At 35.8% G+C, this 14,546-nt stretch overlaps 1 protein-coding gene across 2 annotated transcripts in view; it reads right to left on the minus strand.

The window, feature by feature from the left end:
- Positions 1-2,767: 2,767 nt before the first annotated feature.
- Positions 2,768-14,546, minus strand: part of LOC127434064 (EGF-like repeat and discoidin I-like domain-containing protein 3) — a 30,675-nt gene continuing 18,896 nt past the window's right edge. For both annotated transcript variants that reach the window (XM_051686522.1, XM_051686521.1), the window contains 2 exons: positions 10,262-10,417; positions 2,768-4,334 (listed from right to left, as the gene is read on the minus strand). In XM_051686522.1, the coding sequence (XP_051542482.1) occupies positions 4,185-4,334; positions 10,262-10,417 (306 nt within the window). In that variant the 3' untranslated portion in view covers positions 2,768-4,184. The remainder of the gene's footprint in view (positions 4,335-10,261; positions 10,418-14,546) is intronic.

Here is a 14,546-nt window from a genome sequence, read left to right on the forward strand (position 1 = left end):
TTTACCTGTGTAGCAGAAGTATTTGAATACTTGAATGATAATAAAATTAAAATAAAATGCTCCAGCAGTTAATCATAAAAGAGAAGTGTACTTAAAATGAAATTAAAGTAAAACATCTACTGCTACATATTCATTTTTAACAATCAAATTTAGATTTTAGTTTTTAAAGATTTTACATTGTGTTCTAATTTATTAACAAACACTGACTGTTTAATTGGAACTTAAAGGGATAGTTCACCCAAAAATGAAAATGCTCTCATCATTTACTGGTCCTCATGCCATCCCAGATGTGTATGACTTTCTTTCTTCTCCTGAACACAAACAAAGATTTTAGAAGAATATCTCAGTTCTCAGTCCATATCTCAGGCCATAAAATGCGAGTGAATGGTGGCCAGAACTTTGAAGCTACAAAAAGCACATAAATGCAGCATACAAGTGGTTAAATCCATGTCTTCCGAAGTGATATGATAGGTGTGGTTTAGAAACAGGTAAATATTTAAGACCTTTTTACTATTAATTCTCCTCCCTGCCCAATAGCTGGCAATATGCATGAAGAAAATAAAGAAAATAAAAATAAAATAAAAAATAGAAAAAGAATGTGTACGTCTTTTGGAGCTTCAAAGTTTTGGCCATTATTCACTTGCATTGCAAGAACCTACAGAGCTGTGATAGTCTTCTAAAAATCTTTGTGTTCAGCAGAAGAAAGAAAGTCATATACATCTGGGATGGCATGAGGGTGAGTAAATGATGAGAACATTTTTATTTTTTGGGTGAACTATCCCTTTAAAGAAGGACCTAACAACACTGATGTTTTATCACGAATACCGATATCAATATAGTAAGTGCCTTCTTTAATTATCTGAGTATTGGGGTAAATACAAGTATATTTTTTTTTACCCATTTGCTCATGAAAACAAGAATATATCTGAGCTGTCACTCACATTTAAGAGACATTAATTAAGTTTTTGCATGACTTGTGATTCTGCAAAAGTTAGACTGCATAATTTAAATATAAAACCTCAGTTTTCCATACAATAATTTGTTAGCTTTATAACTGTTTTCCTTGTGTGCAAAAACTATTTAAAGAACTGCTTTGATTCGGCTTATGTGGCTCAGACAGTGATGGAATTATTTAGCAAGGTCTCATGTCTTGATAATTAACCTCTTTAGACAACATTTACATGGCTAAAATTTACACTCAGATCAGAGTTTGATTGGCAAGTGTCCTCCAATCAGAATTTGCATTTGATTTCACTAATACAGTGGGCATTTTTCAAAAGAATGATTGATTAATTAATTTCCACATTGACTTGGCAAGTAGAAGCACTTCTTTTTTTCGCTTCTGTTTGTCTTTACGTTTAGCAGCTGATCTTCATGTTTTATTAAACGTTTAATTCTGTGTACACTAAATAGATTTTTATCTGCAAAAAAAGCTACATTTGCACACTTTAAAAAAAAAAAAAAAAAAGGTTCATTATATTAAACCCATGCTGACCAGCCAAATCTGTGTCAAGAGATGAGAGAATCTGTAGTTCAAACTTTTAGTAGCAGTCTGTTTTCCATCCACCAGTTACATGATACTACAAAAATATTTACATCAAAATCTGGACTTGCCTGATAATTCAGACTTAATAATTAATAAGAATGATAAATTAATCACTTACTGTATACCTCAACTTTAATGCTATAAACTGTACTAGAACTGTACACTATCCATTACAAAGTTACAACAAAGTTGATTGATAGTTTTTCAAATGAACCCTTCTTCTGAGAGTCATGCTGAACTCATATGTGAGGTCATTTAGAAAAGCACCAGAAGTTGTTTCTGTGTTCTCGGACAGGAGTTTGGAGTGCTCTCTTGGTGTTGACATTATCAGGAGATGCAGAAGATTATCTCATGCATTTGTCATGTACAGCAGCTCAGAGGAAGAGCTCAAGACTTTAGCTATGAGGAAACTTTGCATTTAATCGCTTCAGAATTCAGTGGGAAATGCATTTCAACCTCTTCATACAGTGGAATTCTCACATTTTGTGCGATCACATTTCTCATTTGTGTTTTAGTGGCTTCGTGTTGCTAGTGTAGATGGAGTGTCAAAGTCTCTGTCAGTTCAGATTATGTTCACAGGTGAATGGAGACCATATTGATGTGTTAAAGTGAAACAGTTTTTTCTTCCTTCTCAGCTTTTTAACACTCTGAAAGTCAATTTACAGCTTTGCACATTTAGATAACGGCATGACTGAGGAGTGTGCGTGATTGTGTTGTCAGGTTGCATTTCCACCTCAAGCAATAGATGCACAACACTGAATTATTAAGAGCATAATAATACCAATATACTTTTGCACCAGCTTCTGGTTTTAAATGGTCTTCTGGTTCCAAGCTGGTCTAGATGGTAGTTCAGCCAGGACTACAACTCACAGATCTAATTTTGACCAGGTAGACCTTCTTGGATCAGCAACAAACCAGCTACTATATTCCAAAAAGTGTATTGACCACCTTAAGCTGATATGTATCAGAGTTTAAACAAATTGGTGTATGAGACAAAGCTTTGCAGAATATATGTCAAAACTAACTGCAATTCACATCCAATAGCTTTCCATGTTCACATATTTTGTGAAAATGGCTTGTGCTCTCAAGGACAGGCTTTGTGGGTATTGCAGTTATTGAATTGTGCAAAGTGAAAGCATCAGGGAAAAAGGAATAGAACGGCAGAGAAATGTCCTTATACATATTCAGACTTTTGCAATAACAGTTTCACAGTATCTTTATTTTTAAAGTGAACATTATGAACTGAATAATACTATCTATAGAGAGCACATTATAACCAACTGTCCTGTGAACACTGCAACGAGGAAATAGAAAGCGAGTACAGATATGCTAATACGAAAAACAGCTCTTAATATTATATTTACATGTTTAAAAAACAAAAAACAAAAAAACAAAAAAAAAACAAGGAAGAAAGAAAGACAGAAAGCATACTGTTATTTCAATGATAGGCAAAGTCAATATGAAATGACATTTGCAACCCACATATTTTAGAATGTAGAAAAAATGTTAGACGGGACTTGATTTGATCCACTGGGAATTGACTGGCTCATTAGAAGGGGTTGAAATAAGAGGGCTTGTGGAAAAGGAAGGTCATTTCAGAGGAGGGGCAAGTTATTATATTTAGATTACAAAAATGTCTTTCCTTTTTTTTTTTTTTTCTCCCCAATTTGGAATGCCCAATTCCCAATGCGCTCTAAGTCTTCATGGTGGCGTAGTGACTCGCCTCAATCCAGGTGGCGGAGGACGAATCTCAGTTGCCTCCGCATCCGAGACTGTCAATCCGAGCATCTTATCACGTGGCTTGTTGAGCGTGTTACCGTGGAGACGTAGCACGTGTGGAGGCCCTCGCTATTCTCCACGGCATCCACGCACAACTCACTACATGCCCCACCGAGAGCGAGAACCACACATTATAGCGACCACGAGGAGGTTACTCAAATGTGACTCAACCCTCCCTAGCAACCGGGCCAATTTGGTTGCTTAGGAGACCTGGCAGGAGTCACTCAGCACGCCCTGGATTCGAACTCATGACTCCAGGGGTGGTAGTTAGCATCAATACTCGCTGAGCTAACCAGGCCCCCTCAAAAATGTCTTTCTTAATAATTTGGAGTAACAATAAGACTAAGAATGTGTAGGAGAGTAAATAGGGTTGATTAGGATTTCATGTTGACTTTAAGTTGTTTCTATTGACATTTGATCTATCTGGAATACTGAAATCTATGCTGTGTTGCACAGTTAATGCCTTCCTGCAAATGTACTATTCATTCTGTTCTTTTCATTCTTCCATTCTCATTTCAATACATTACAAAATATGTACACCATTTAGTTATTATACATAAGTATACTTAAGAATAGTGACGAAAATCAGTTCTCAACTCCTTAAATCATATACTCAGAACATTATTCTAGCAGGTGATCACTGACCTGAGCATTTTCAGTTGACTTATTTTAGCTGCTAATACTCAATTCTCAAATAAAAGTAGCTGTACGGTGACAGTAAGGTTTATAAAGCATTGTGATTTGTGGCAATTTCCAGAAAGAAAATTCCATCCAAAATCATGACCAACAGTCTCAGCAGATCACCATTAAAAATATTTAAAATTATTTTTACAGAGTCTGTCATAAAGTCATAAAGGTTTCACTGTTCATCTGGACATCCCAGAAGCTCTGCCCTCATGGTGATGCGTCCGTACCACGACCATGGAAGGATCCGGATGTATTGGGCGTAGATTGGCGGATCTATCACATTCTTTCTGTGTGTTTCATTGTCAAAGTTTCCTTGGAAGATCTGTCAAAGATATAGAAGGACAATTCACTATTAAATCAGACGTTTCAGGATAAAGTAAGGGGAGACTTGTGGCAATTATAAAATGTTTACATTTGGCATTATAACTCTAAGACTACTCTAACTCGACCTGACATGTTTTGGTAAGACCTATATAAGTACATTCAATGAGCACTTCATTAGGAATACTATACTAATACTGGGTAGGGCCTCCCTTTGCCCTCAAACAGCCTCAGTTCTTTGTGGCATGGATTCAACAAGATGTTGGAAACATTCCTTTGAGATTGTAGTCCATGCTGACACGATTGCATCATGCATTTTCTGCAGATTTGTCAGCTGCACATTCATGCTGTGAATCTCCCGTTCTACCCCATCCCAATGGTGTTCTATTGGATTCAGATCCCGTGACTGGGAAGGCCACTGAATTACAGTAAACTTATTGTCATGTTCATGAAACCAGTTTGAGATGACTTTCGCTTTGTAACATGGGGCATTATCCTGCTGGAAGTAGCTATTAGAAGACAGGTAAATTGTGGCCATGAAGGGATGCAACAATACTCAAATAGGCTGTGGCACTCAAGTGATGATTGATTGGTATAACAGGACTAAAATGTGTCAAGAAAACATTCTCCACACCATTACACCACCGTCACCAACCTGGACTGTTGACACAAGGCAGGTTGTGTCCATGGATTCATGTTGTTGGTGCCAAATTCAGAACCTATACCATCTGTGTGCCTCAGCAGAAATCGAGATTCATCAGACCAGGCTACGTTTTTCCAGTCTTCAACTGTCAAGTTTTGGTGAGCCTGTGCCCACAGCAGCCACAGCTTTCTGTTCTTGGCTGACAGAAGTGGAACCCGACATGGTCTTCTGCTGTTGTAGCCCATCCGCCTCAAGGTTCGACGTGTTGTTCATTCTGAGATGCTATTCTGCTCACTACAATTGTACAGAGTGGTTATCTGAGTTACCGTAGCCTTTCTGTCAGCTCGAACCATTCTGGCCATTCTCTGTTGACCTCTCTCATCAACAAGGTATTTCCATCCACAGAACTGCTGCTCACTGGATGTTTTTTGTTTCTGGCACCATTCTGAGTAAACTCTAGAGATTGTTGTGCATGAAAATGCCAGAAGATCAGCAGTTACAGAAATACTCAAACCAGCCCGTCTGGCACCAACAATCAAGAAATTGATGTGGATATTAACTGAAGCTCCTGACCTGTATTTGCATGATTTTATGCATTGCATTTCTGCCATATGATTGGCTGATTAGATAATCGTATGAATAAGTAGGTGTACAGGTGTTCCTAATAAAGTGCTCTGTGAGTGTATATATAGTTCCAATAATAATTGTACAATTTAAATATGTTCATCATTCAAGTTAACTTTTAATCAACAACCTATCGATAAAATACAGTTTTAAATACAGTTTAAACACAGTTTAAGGTACAATGCATTAAAACTTTAGAGTGCAGAATAAAAATATTGGACTGGCATGTCTTAAAATAATTTTTTTTGTTGAACTCAAATAAAATCATTATTCACGTATACACAAATATTAAATACGTAAATTGAGAACATACATTTTCATAAAGTGAAATGATATCACTTCTTTTTCTCCTTTTATAATAGGGATGCACTGATATGGAATTTCTGTTCTGATACTGATAACCAAAAATGTACAGCTCATTGATGTCCAATAACCAAGAATTGAACTTTTTTGCATTTTAACGCTTTAAATTTGAGTTGCTAGTTAATTAATTAAAACTGCTTACATGAAACAAAATATTAGAAAGACAATTTTTTTTATACATAAAATCATTATTCATAATTCAAATTAATTCATAAATTCATAAAATAATTCATTTTCATAAAGTGAAATATATAAATATCACTTCTTTTTCTTGAGCAGAGAGAGAAATTTACTGCGCATGCGCATGTGTACTACTCACTTATAATTAGTTTGTAATAAGAAATTGAAGGTGTTACAATTGCCCCCTATTACAATTGCTCCAGGTGTCTTCTACTGTTATGCTCTGATGTTATTAAAAAAGTGTACAATAATGTGGGTGGTAGATTAGGCCATAAAAATCTGCATTTAAGCCAGAGGTTTGGCTTTCATGTGCTCTTAACCTCCAGTCTTTAAATAGCATGTTAAAGGACATCGTTCACAGATTGGTCCATTGAGAGAAATCTATTCTGTGCTCTGCAGCAGAACCGTCTCTTATCAGCCCTGTCAGAATACAACACCACTAACAACCCCCAACCATGACTCTCATGACCTTACTGTGTTTGTGTGTGTGTGTGTGTGTGTGAGTGTGTGTGTGTGTTTGTGTGTTAATAGGACAAAGACTACACATGTATGTGTGTTTAGAGTACAGACACAGACATGTTCAAAATGGCTTACTATCACAGTATTCATAGTATTTTTGGAGAATGTACTACATACTATGTAATTATGCAAATTTTCTGTATGCATGGAATACCCGGATCTACTACATTTGCTAAAATGTGCAGTTTGCAACCTGAGGAAACTGTGTGATACAGTAATCAAACACCTAGCTACCACCCAGAGCATCCTGTAGCAAACACCTAGCAATACCTTTGCAATCTCATAGCAACATTCTAAAAAACACAACAGCTTAACACTAGGATCATCGCAGTAGTTTTGCATGTGTCCAGAAAATGTCAAAATTCGGTTTGCAATTTGTCCTTTGAATGTGAAATTTCTAAGAAATATGTCTCTCTCCTTCAATAGATGGATTCATGCTGGAGTTATGTGTCTTCAAAGAAAATCGTGCTGAGAAAAGCGTTTGTCTGCCCCTCTGGCCGAGAAGGTGATAACTTCATCTGGAGGATGGAGATTGTCATAAAAATGCTGAGAGGTTAAACTTTTTCTCACAGCTAATGCTGAAGCTACAGTATATTCCAGCTCTAACAATGAAATCAGCCTTTCAGATTTTTATGGAAGACATTTAAATTCCCCCCCCAAAAAGTAAATAAAAACATACATTATTATATAAAATAAATGTATTTTATGATAATAATATTTAATAATATGTAAATGTATTTATAATAATTAATTATTATTTGTTATTCATTGTATTTTATTGCTATTAATTTATCATTTAAAATATTTAATAATTAGTGCTGTCAGTCAATTGATTTTTTTTTATCGTGATTAATTGCATAATTTTTCGTAGTTAATTGCAATTAATTGCAGATTTTGAAAGTGCTGAAATTTGACTAAATATACTTATTTTCCTGTCAAAATGCATTTATTTCCTTCTTCGGAAAGAAAACAAAACAATATGTAACAATATAATACTTTATTAACATCTTCCAAACAAAGTCTTCCACAGTATAAAGATAGAAATGCATTAAAATAGCACCAATTCAAGTAACATTAAACATTTCCCAAAATCTAAGTGGGAGCTTGAATGAACTTGTCTTCCAATAGGTTGCCTATTCATTGCAATGGGCATTACATCTCTTAAATTCTCATCCTCCACAATTTTAATCTGCTGGTAGACTGTAGTTATGCACTTTGCTACAGCAATCATGAAGCCGCGTCCATGATTTGCGTCAGGGTGTCAGCACTCCTTTGAAATCTGCATGAAAAGCGCTTGCAGACAAAAAGGTCTCATTCTGTGTTTTGGTAATAGTTAAGACTTGACGTGCTTCTGTGGTAATAAAAAATACTTGATTTCTATCATAAGTTCCATCTAGGCTTGTTTTGTACAACAAATCACGTTAAGAGCTCCTTTCCCCATCACTTTATCCCTGACAATCACTGCTGTGTGTGTTTGTGGTGTGTGCGTCAGTGTAATTACTCCGGGCAAACACACCGCAAAGGTCCCACCCTTCCAGCCAGTGTTTATTCTGGTTTATGTTGTATTAACGGTAAATATGTTAATCGCGATTAAGAAAAATGAACACGTTAAAGGTTTTTAATTAATCGCATGCTTAAACACAGCAATTTTGACAGCTCTATTAATAATACATATTTAATAAAATGTTATGAAATGCCATAATTAAAAATGGTTAGTTTATGTAAGCCCCCAATGTATTGTGTCCAACAAAATACCATAGCAATAGTATTGTAGTAACAAAAATTGTAATTACCATAGCTTTTTGGATGACATATCAGGGTTCCCAAGCATCCTGGAAAACCTGGAATTTTGCAATGCAGTTTTCCAGACATGGAAAAGTCATGGAAAATTAGAAAAATACCTAAATGTCCTGGAAAATAATCATTTGTCCTGGAAAATATTTTTGTGTAATAAAACTGTTTGACTGTGTCGCAAAAAAGGTTTTTGTTACATGTACAAAAACATGGTAACAATCGGGACTCGGGATAGGTGTCAAATACATACGTTTCATTTTGTGACCGTTGCCGGCTGCGCATTGTGAAACAACATCATTGGTTTACTGTCATAAACTATGCACATACATTCTGTGTTAATCTGCTGTCATCTCTGCTTTGCTCCAACTAAATACTTTAGGTATCAATATAGTGTGGTGGTCTGGGTAGCTCAGCGAGTATTGCTGCTGACTACCACCCCTGGAGTCGCGAGTTCGAATCCAGGGTATGCTGAGTGACTCCAGCCAGGTCTCCTAAGCAACCAAATTGGCCTGGTTGCTAGGGAGGGTAGAGTCACATGGGGTAACCTCCTCGTGGCTGCGATTAGTGGTTCTCGCTCTCAATGGGGCATGTGGTAAGTTGTGCGTGGATCACGGTGAGTAGCATGAGCCTCCACATGCTGGGGGTCTCCGCAGTGTCATGCACAACGAGCCACATGATAAGATGCGCGGATTGACGGTCTCAAAAGCGGAAGCAACTGAGACTTGTCCTCAGCCACCCGGACTGAGGTGAGTAACCGAGCCACCACGAGGACCTACTAAGAAATGGGAATTGGGCATTCCAAATTGGGGAGAAAAGGAGAGAGAAAGAGAGAGAAAAAAGTATCAACATAGTGCAAAATATGATTTTTTTGGGATTTGATGGCTGTAGGGTTAAATACAAAAACATTTATGTTGTAAACTTTAGATAATGACAACAGTCGGAACGCTGCTAAATAAGGCAGAAATGCGTCAACACAGTCTATGAAAAGGGTCTATTATACCACAAAAGGCTACGATTTAATTAAATAATTATTTAATCTGCATGTGCTGCACGCTTTGTGTGTGTAGTAGATGACAAAAAGCAGAGTGCTCTGAAGCGTGCAGCACATACAGACAATATTTATTTAATAAAATCTAAATTTTTGGGGGTTTAATAATCACACTGGGAGGTGAGAAACTACCGTCAAAAACACACAGAAAAGCCAAAATAAAAGCTCGATTTAAATGGACGCGTGAAATGGGGAAAAAAATAGAAACATATTTGTATAGTAATGTAGTTTATTGTAATTAAATAATAATAATAATAATAACAATGTATTAAATAAATATCTCACATCTGTGATGTTCTGTGTGTAGTGCTTCATTTGACAAATATCTCCAGTGTTTAAAATTTTGTTGAGGATTTTGTCAAATTTTATTTGATAAAAATAAGGCAATGTTATGTTAAAAGAAATACATTTAGATAATTCTAATTTATTTGAATAAAGTTTTAATGAATTCATTTAATACATTTTTTTTTTTAATTAAGCTGTCGAATATGAAAATTCAGAAAAAATAACCAACCAATAACCACAGTACATACCATGACCTCTCGTGTGTTTTTGCTTAAATATTACACCCGTTGGGCAAATGAAATGTCCTGGAAAACTGCCTTGAAAAACGTGGGAACCCTGCATATATGTATGGTTATTAGGTGGAATTTTTGTAAGGATATGCTCACTGTCACAAATATCATATGACAAATTTCTAATTTCCATTTAACACTGTTCTAATACATAATAGCATTTAACACAGCAAGATTTGTACCTTATCCTTCTGTTGTTTCTCATCCTGGTATACAAGCCATCTCTCTCCATCATTACTGAATGCCAGTTTATAGGAACCAACAAACTGCACACGCCCGAAATCTTTGGCTCCTTGGGTGATAATTCCTGTGATTTTGGTGGGGACCAGCAAATCCACCTGGTGAGAATGAGAGAGAGAGTGAGAGAGAGAGAGAGAGAGAGAGAGAAAGAGAGAGAGAGAGAGTTTGTTCCTGATACTCAGTTACATATTAACTCCTTTAACCTATTTTAAACATTTATGGTCAGCCGTCAGCAAATTTTTCACACTCAAATTTAACATCTTATGATAAACAGAAAGTAAAAAAAAGAAAAATGGTTGTCCTAACTTTGTAAGCATGTAATTCTGGTTCTGTGCACTCTATCTCACTTTGAAAAGTCTTATTTCATTCCACTAGAAAAATAAATTTTTCTCTATCATATTCCATCACAATATACATATTTGAAATGCAGGTGGTGTTCTAATGCATTTTAGCCCTCATAAATGTGCTCATCCATAGTTCACCCACCACCCCCATTGTTTCATGGAATATCCTGGCCTCTGAGTGGACTACAAGCTCATTCAAGTAATTTGCTGAGATGCTCCCCTTTTCGATGATATATAACATTTTATCAATTTTATCAATATTTTTTTTTATCAATAGTCGAAAACATATTTTTCTGATGATTTGTTTAGCATGATTTTGCTGCTGGATGGCATATTGTGTTCTGGACATCTAAGATAAAACATTGGATTATTCAGCCAAACAAGCTCATAGACAAGTAAAAAATGGCAAATTTTTTTGAAAACCTATGATAAGAGCTGATATAAATTTTTGGCTAATTGGGGCTTACAGCAGCAGTGATCGGTGCATAAAAGAGACATTTGTATTTGATGACTTACAGAAATTATATTTCACTTTGTGATTCTTTTGAAAATCTTTCACACTGTGGTATTAGGGCAACATGTGAAAGAGTTTTCTCTGAAAAGTTCAGATACTAAGCTTTTAAATGATACCTCATATGCCTGACTTATGCATACGGGGACTTTAACGTTTTATGCGTAAACTTTTTCTGCAATATTCTGTGTCATGTAAACACCTTAATAAGAATTTTCACTTTTCATTTATATTTGTGCATATACAAATTAAAATACAGTCATTATAAATACTATGAGAGACAGGCAATTATGAAAAGTCAAGCTATCGTAGAAACACATTTTGTAACCAAATTCCTTTTTACAAGCATTAAAGAGATAGTTCACCCAAAAATGAACATTCTATCATCATTTACCCACCCTCATGTTGTTCCAAACCCAAATGCCTTTCTTTCTTCCATGGAGCACAAAAAGAGATGTTAGGCAATATGTTAGTCTCAGCCACCATTCACTTTTTTTCCCCCTTTTTTTTTCCAGTACAATGAAAGTGAATGGTGACTGAGACTTACATTCTGCCTAACATCTTTTATGTCCCATGGAAGACAGCAATATGAGGGTGAGTAAATGATGACAGAATATTCATTTTTAGTCAACTATCCCTTTAAAAATGAATATACAGCATCGTAAAAGTACAATGACCTACACTTTGCAATTAATTGAGCTCTTGTGTGCTGTTGTCAAGGACATGAATGAGATTTAATCATTTGATTAAATTACTGTGCAGAATGTGAATCCAGCATATTGACCTTAATTGTAAAATGATGTGCATGTATACATGGTCATAGATGGTTTTCTAAAGAACTAGAGAAGTTGAACTTAAATGGTTCTTCTATAGCATCAGGCTGTAAATCCTCTGTAAATACAGAGTATTTTGCTGTTCCAAGCCAAAGGCAAGTCAAGTGTTATTTTCAAGTAGGTTATTCCTCTGCAAGCAACTCTAAAGGTGTTTGATGGCAAAACAAATCTTGCACCTGCTTTGGTGGCACTTTCCTCAGGCTGTGATCTGTTTAATGTAGCTTGAATTTACAGTGCCCTTCATGTGATGATGGGTGTCAAAGTAAATCACAGCTCTAGTATGCACTGTATAGGTTTTCCTTAGAGAACTATAGTTATTTAGAGCCACTGACACCGCAGGAAACTCTTCGGCCACAGAATTTTGCTTGTCTACTATTTTAGTGCTGTTACAGGATTTCAAAATGCATAAAGGCGGTTAGTTAAAGGAATATTCCAGGTTCAATACAAATTAAGCTCAATCGACAGCATTTGTGGCATAATATTGATTACCACAAAAATTTTGAATTGTCCCTCCTTTTCATGAAAGAAATATCTTCCAGTGAGGCACTTACAATGGAATTCAATGGGGCCAATCTATAATCATTAAAATCCTCACTATTTCAAAAGTATAAACAAGATGTAAAAAATATGCATGTTAACATGATTTCAGAGTGATACAATCGCTTTCTAATCTTTTCTGTGTACAGTTATAGCCAATTTTACAACTTTGCTGCCAAAAACCCTAAAACAATTGTTTTAAAAACTTTACATCTCAAATAATACATGAGTTTTAACAGAAGAATTAATGTAAGTGCTTTTATAAAATTATAAGCTTCACATTTCTGCCTTTAAACCCTCCAAAAATTAGAACCTGGGAAATGAAGTGTTCTTCCGCCATGGTAGATAAAATAAAACATAATTGATTAAATATACTGAAATATATATAAATTAAAAATTGTATTTTTATCGTACCATAGAGACACAGTTACACTTCAAAATTTATGTTCACATGGCTTTCTTATAGTTGTCTCTGCATATTAACCTGGGATAAGAGAAAGTATTTTAACGAAAAAGTGATACACTTCATCTTTAATATCATAATGTCTCTGTAAATACACCATAGGTTGTGTGTATGATAAAAAGTTTCTACGTCATTCATACTTAAAAATTAAATGTACTATTAAAAACTTCACTTAGAATTGAATTAAATCTGTTTTAATCCTACAATTCTGCATCCAGATTGCAACAGTACTACTAACATTCAGGAATTCAATTGGAATGTAACAGGCGTTCTCAATTCAATTCTGAATGAGGCACAACCCTGCAGTCTGTGCAGCCCTCTCTCTCTTTCACTCTCTCTATCCACTTGCCATGGTATTATTCTTTCATGAGGACTGAGGCTCTGCTTCTGGACCTGTACTAACGTGAGACGCATTCACAGCCATTCTGCAATCTCAGAGGAGGGTTTGATCGGCTGGACTCAGCTCTGCAAGCTTGCTCGTATCCAATTTCCCCATCTCAGTTTAATGGCGACAGATTCCATAACAGCCATATCAGGCCTCAGTTCAGTTCAGATTTACAGTCCAACACAATGGCCAGACAAACATCGACTACAACAAATGGGTTACCAGTTTAGCCTGATTAGTGATGTTTGTGGCAGTGAGGTGAAGGCTGACCTCATATTGACCTGTGGAGGAGTCTACGTGAAGGATTATAAGCGAAATGAAAGATTATCCTGCAGTCTATTGATTGCATGAGGATAAATGTGTTCTATGTGCCATGGAATGTCGGGGCTGAAATCATGATGTACTCAACAAGGTTCATTTGTTCAATGTCATGCCAAATCCTACCCCTCACCCACATCCAATCCCTTCTGGACCACTAAATGATGCCATTGGCTTTTTCTGGATATTCTATTTACTGCCTAATTAGAAATACTAAAATATAGTTGGTTGATCTATGTAGTTTCAACCAGCAAAACACATAAAACTAGGTCAAAACTTTGTAGAATTTCAGGCTCCAATTGTCATCGTAGATATTGAAATGAGTGGTCGACTGATATGGTTTTTAAGTTTCGATATCAATATCTAGAGAGCAGCATGGCCAATATAATGCCAATAAAAACAGTAGTAAAATTACAAACAAACAAAACAAATAAGATGTATTCTAAATTGATGAATTTAAATGAACTCTTATTTTGCACAGTATTTACTCAAAAGTCACTAAACACATTTTAAAACAGACACTTTCCATGTGCACTATCCATTGACAAGACTGAGGGTAGATTTTGGAACTAACAGAACATGTTGGTCTATAACTAATTGTAATTAGTTGTTAACGTATTAATTCAATGCGATTAATAATATAAAAAATGATGCATTAAAAAATGTCCCTGGACCGTAATAAGAACTAGTCCTACCATTGGAGCAATTCATGCTTGAAGTATCACCTGTTTTCAGCAGGGGGCAGTAATCGAACCTCCAGCTGTATTGGCAACATGCAGCTTTACAGAGAACAAACCAAACTCTGGCTTGCTTGACACTAGCAACAGCACAAGATG

This window comes from Myxocyprinus asiaticus, chromosome 43 (genome assembly GCF_019703515.2).
Source record: "Myxocyprinus asiaticus isolate MX2 ecotype Aquarium Trade chromosome 43, UBuf_Myxa_2, whole genome shotgun sequence".
NCBI lineage: Eukaryota > Metazoa > Chordata > Actinopteri > Cypriniformes > Catostomidae > Myxocyprinus > Myxocyprinus asiaticus.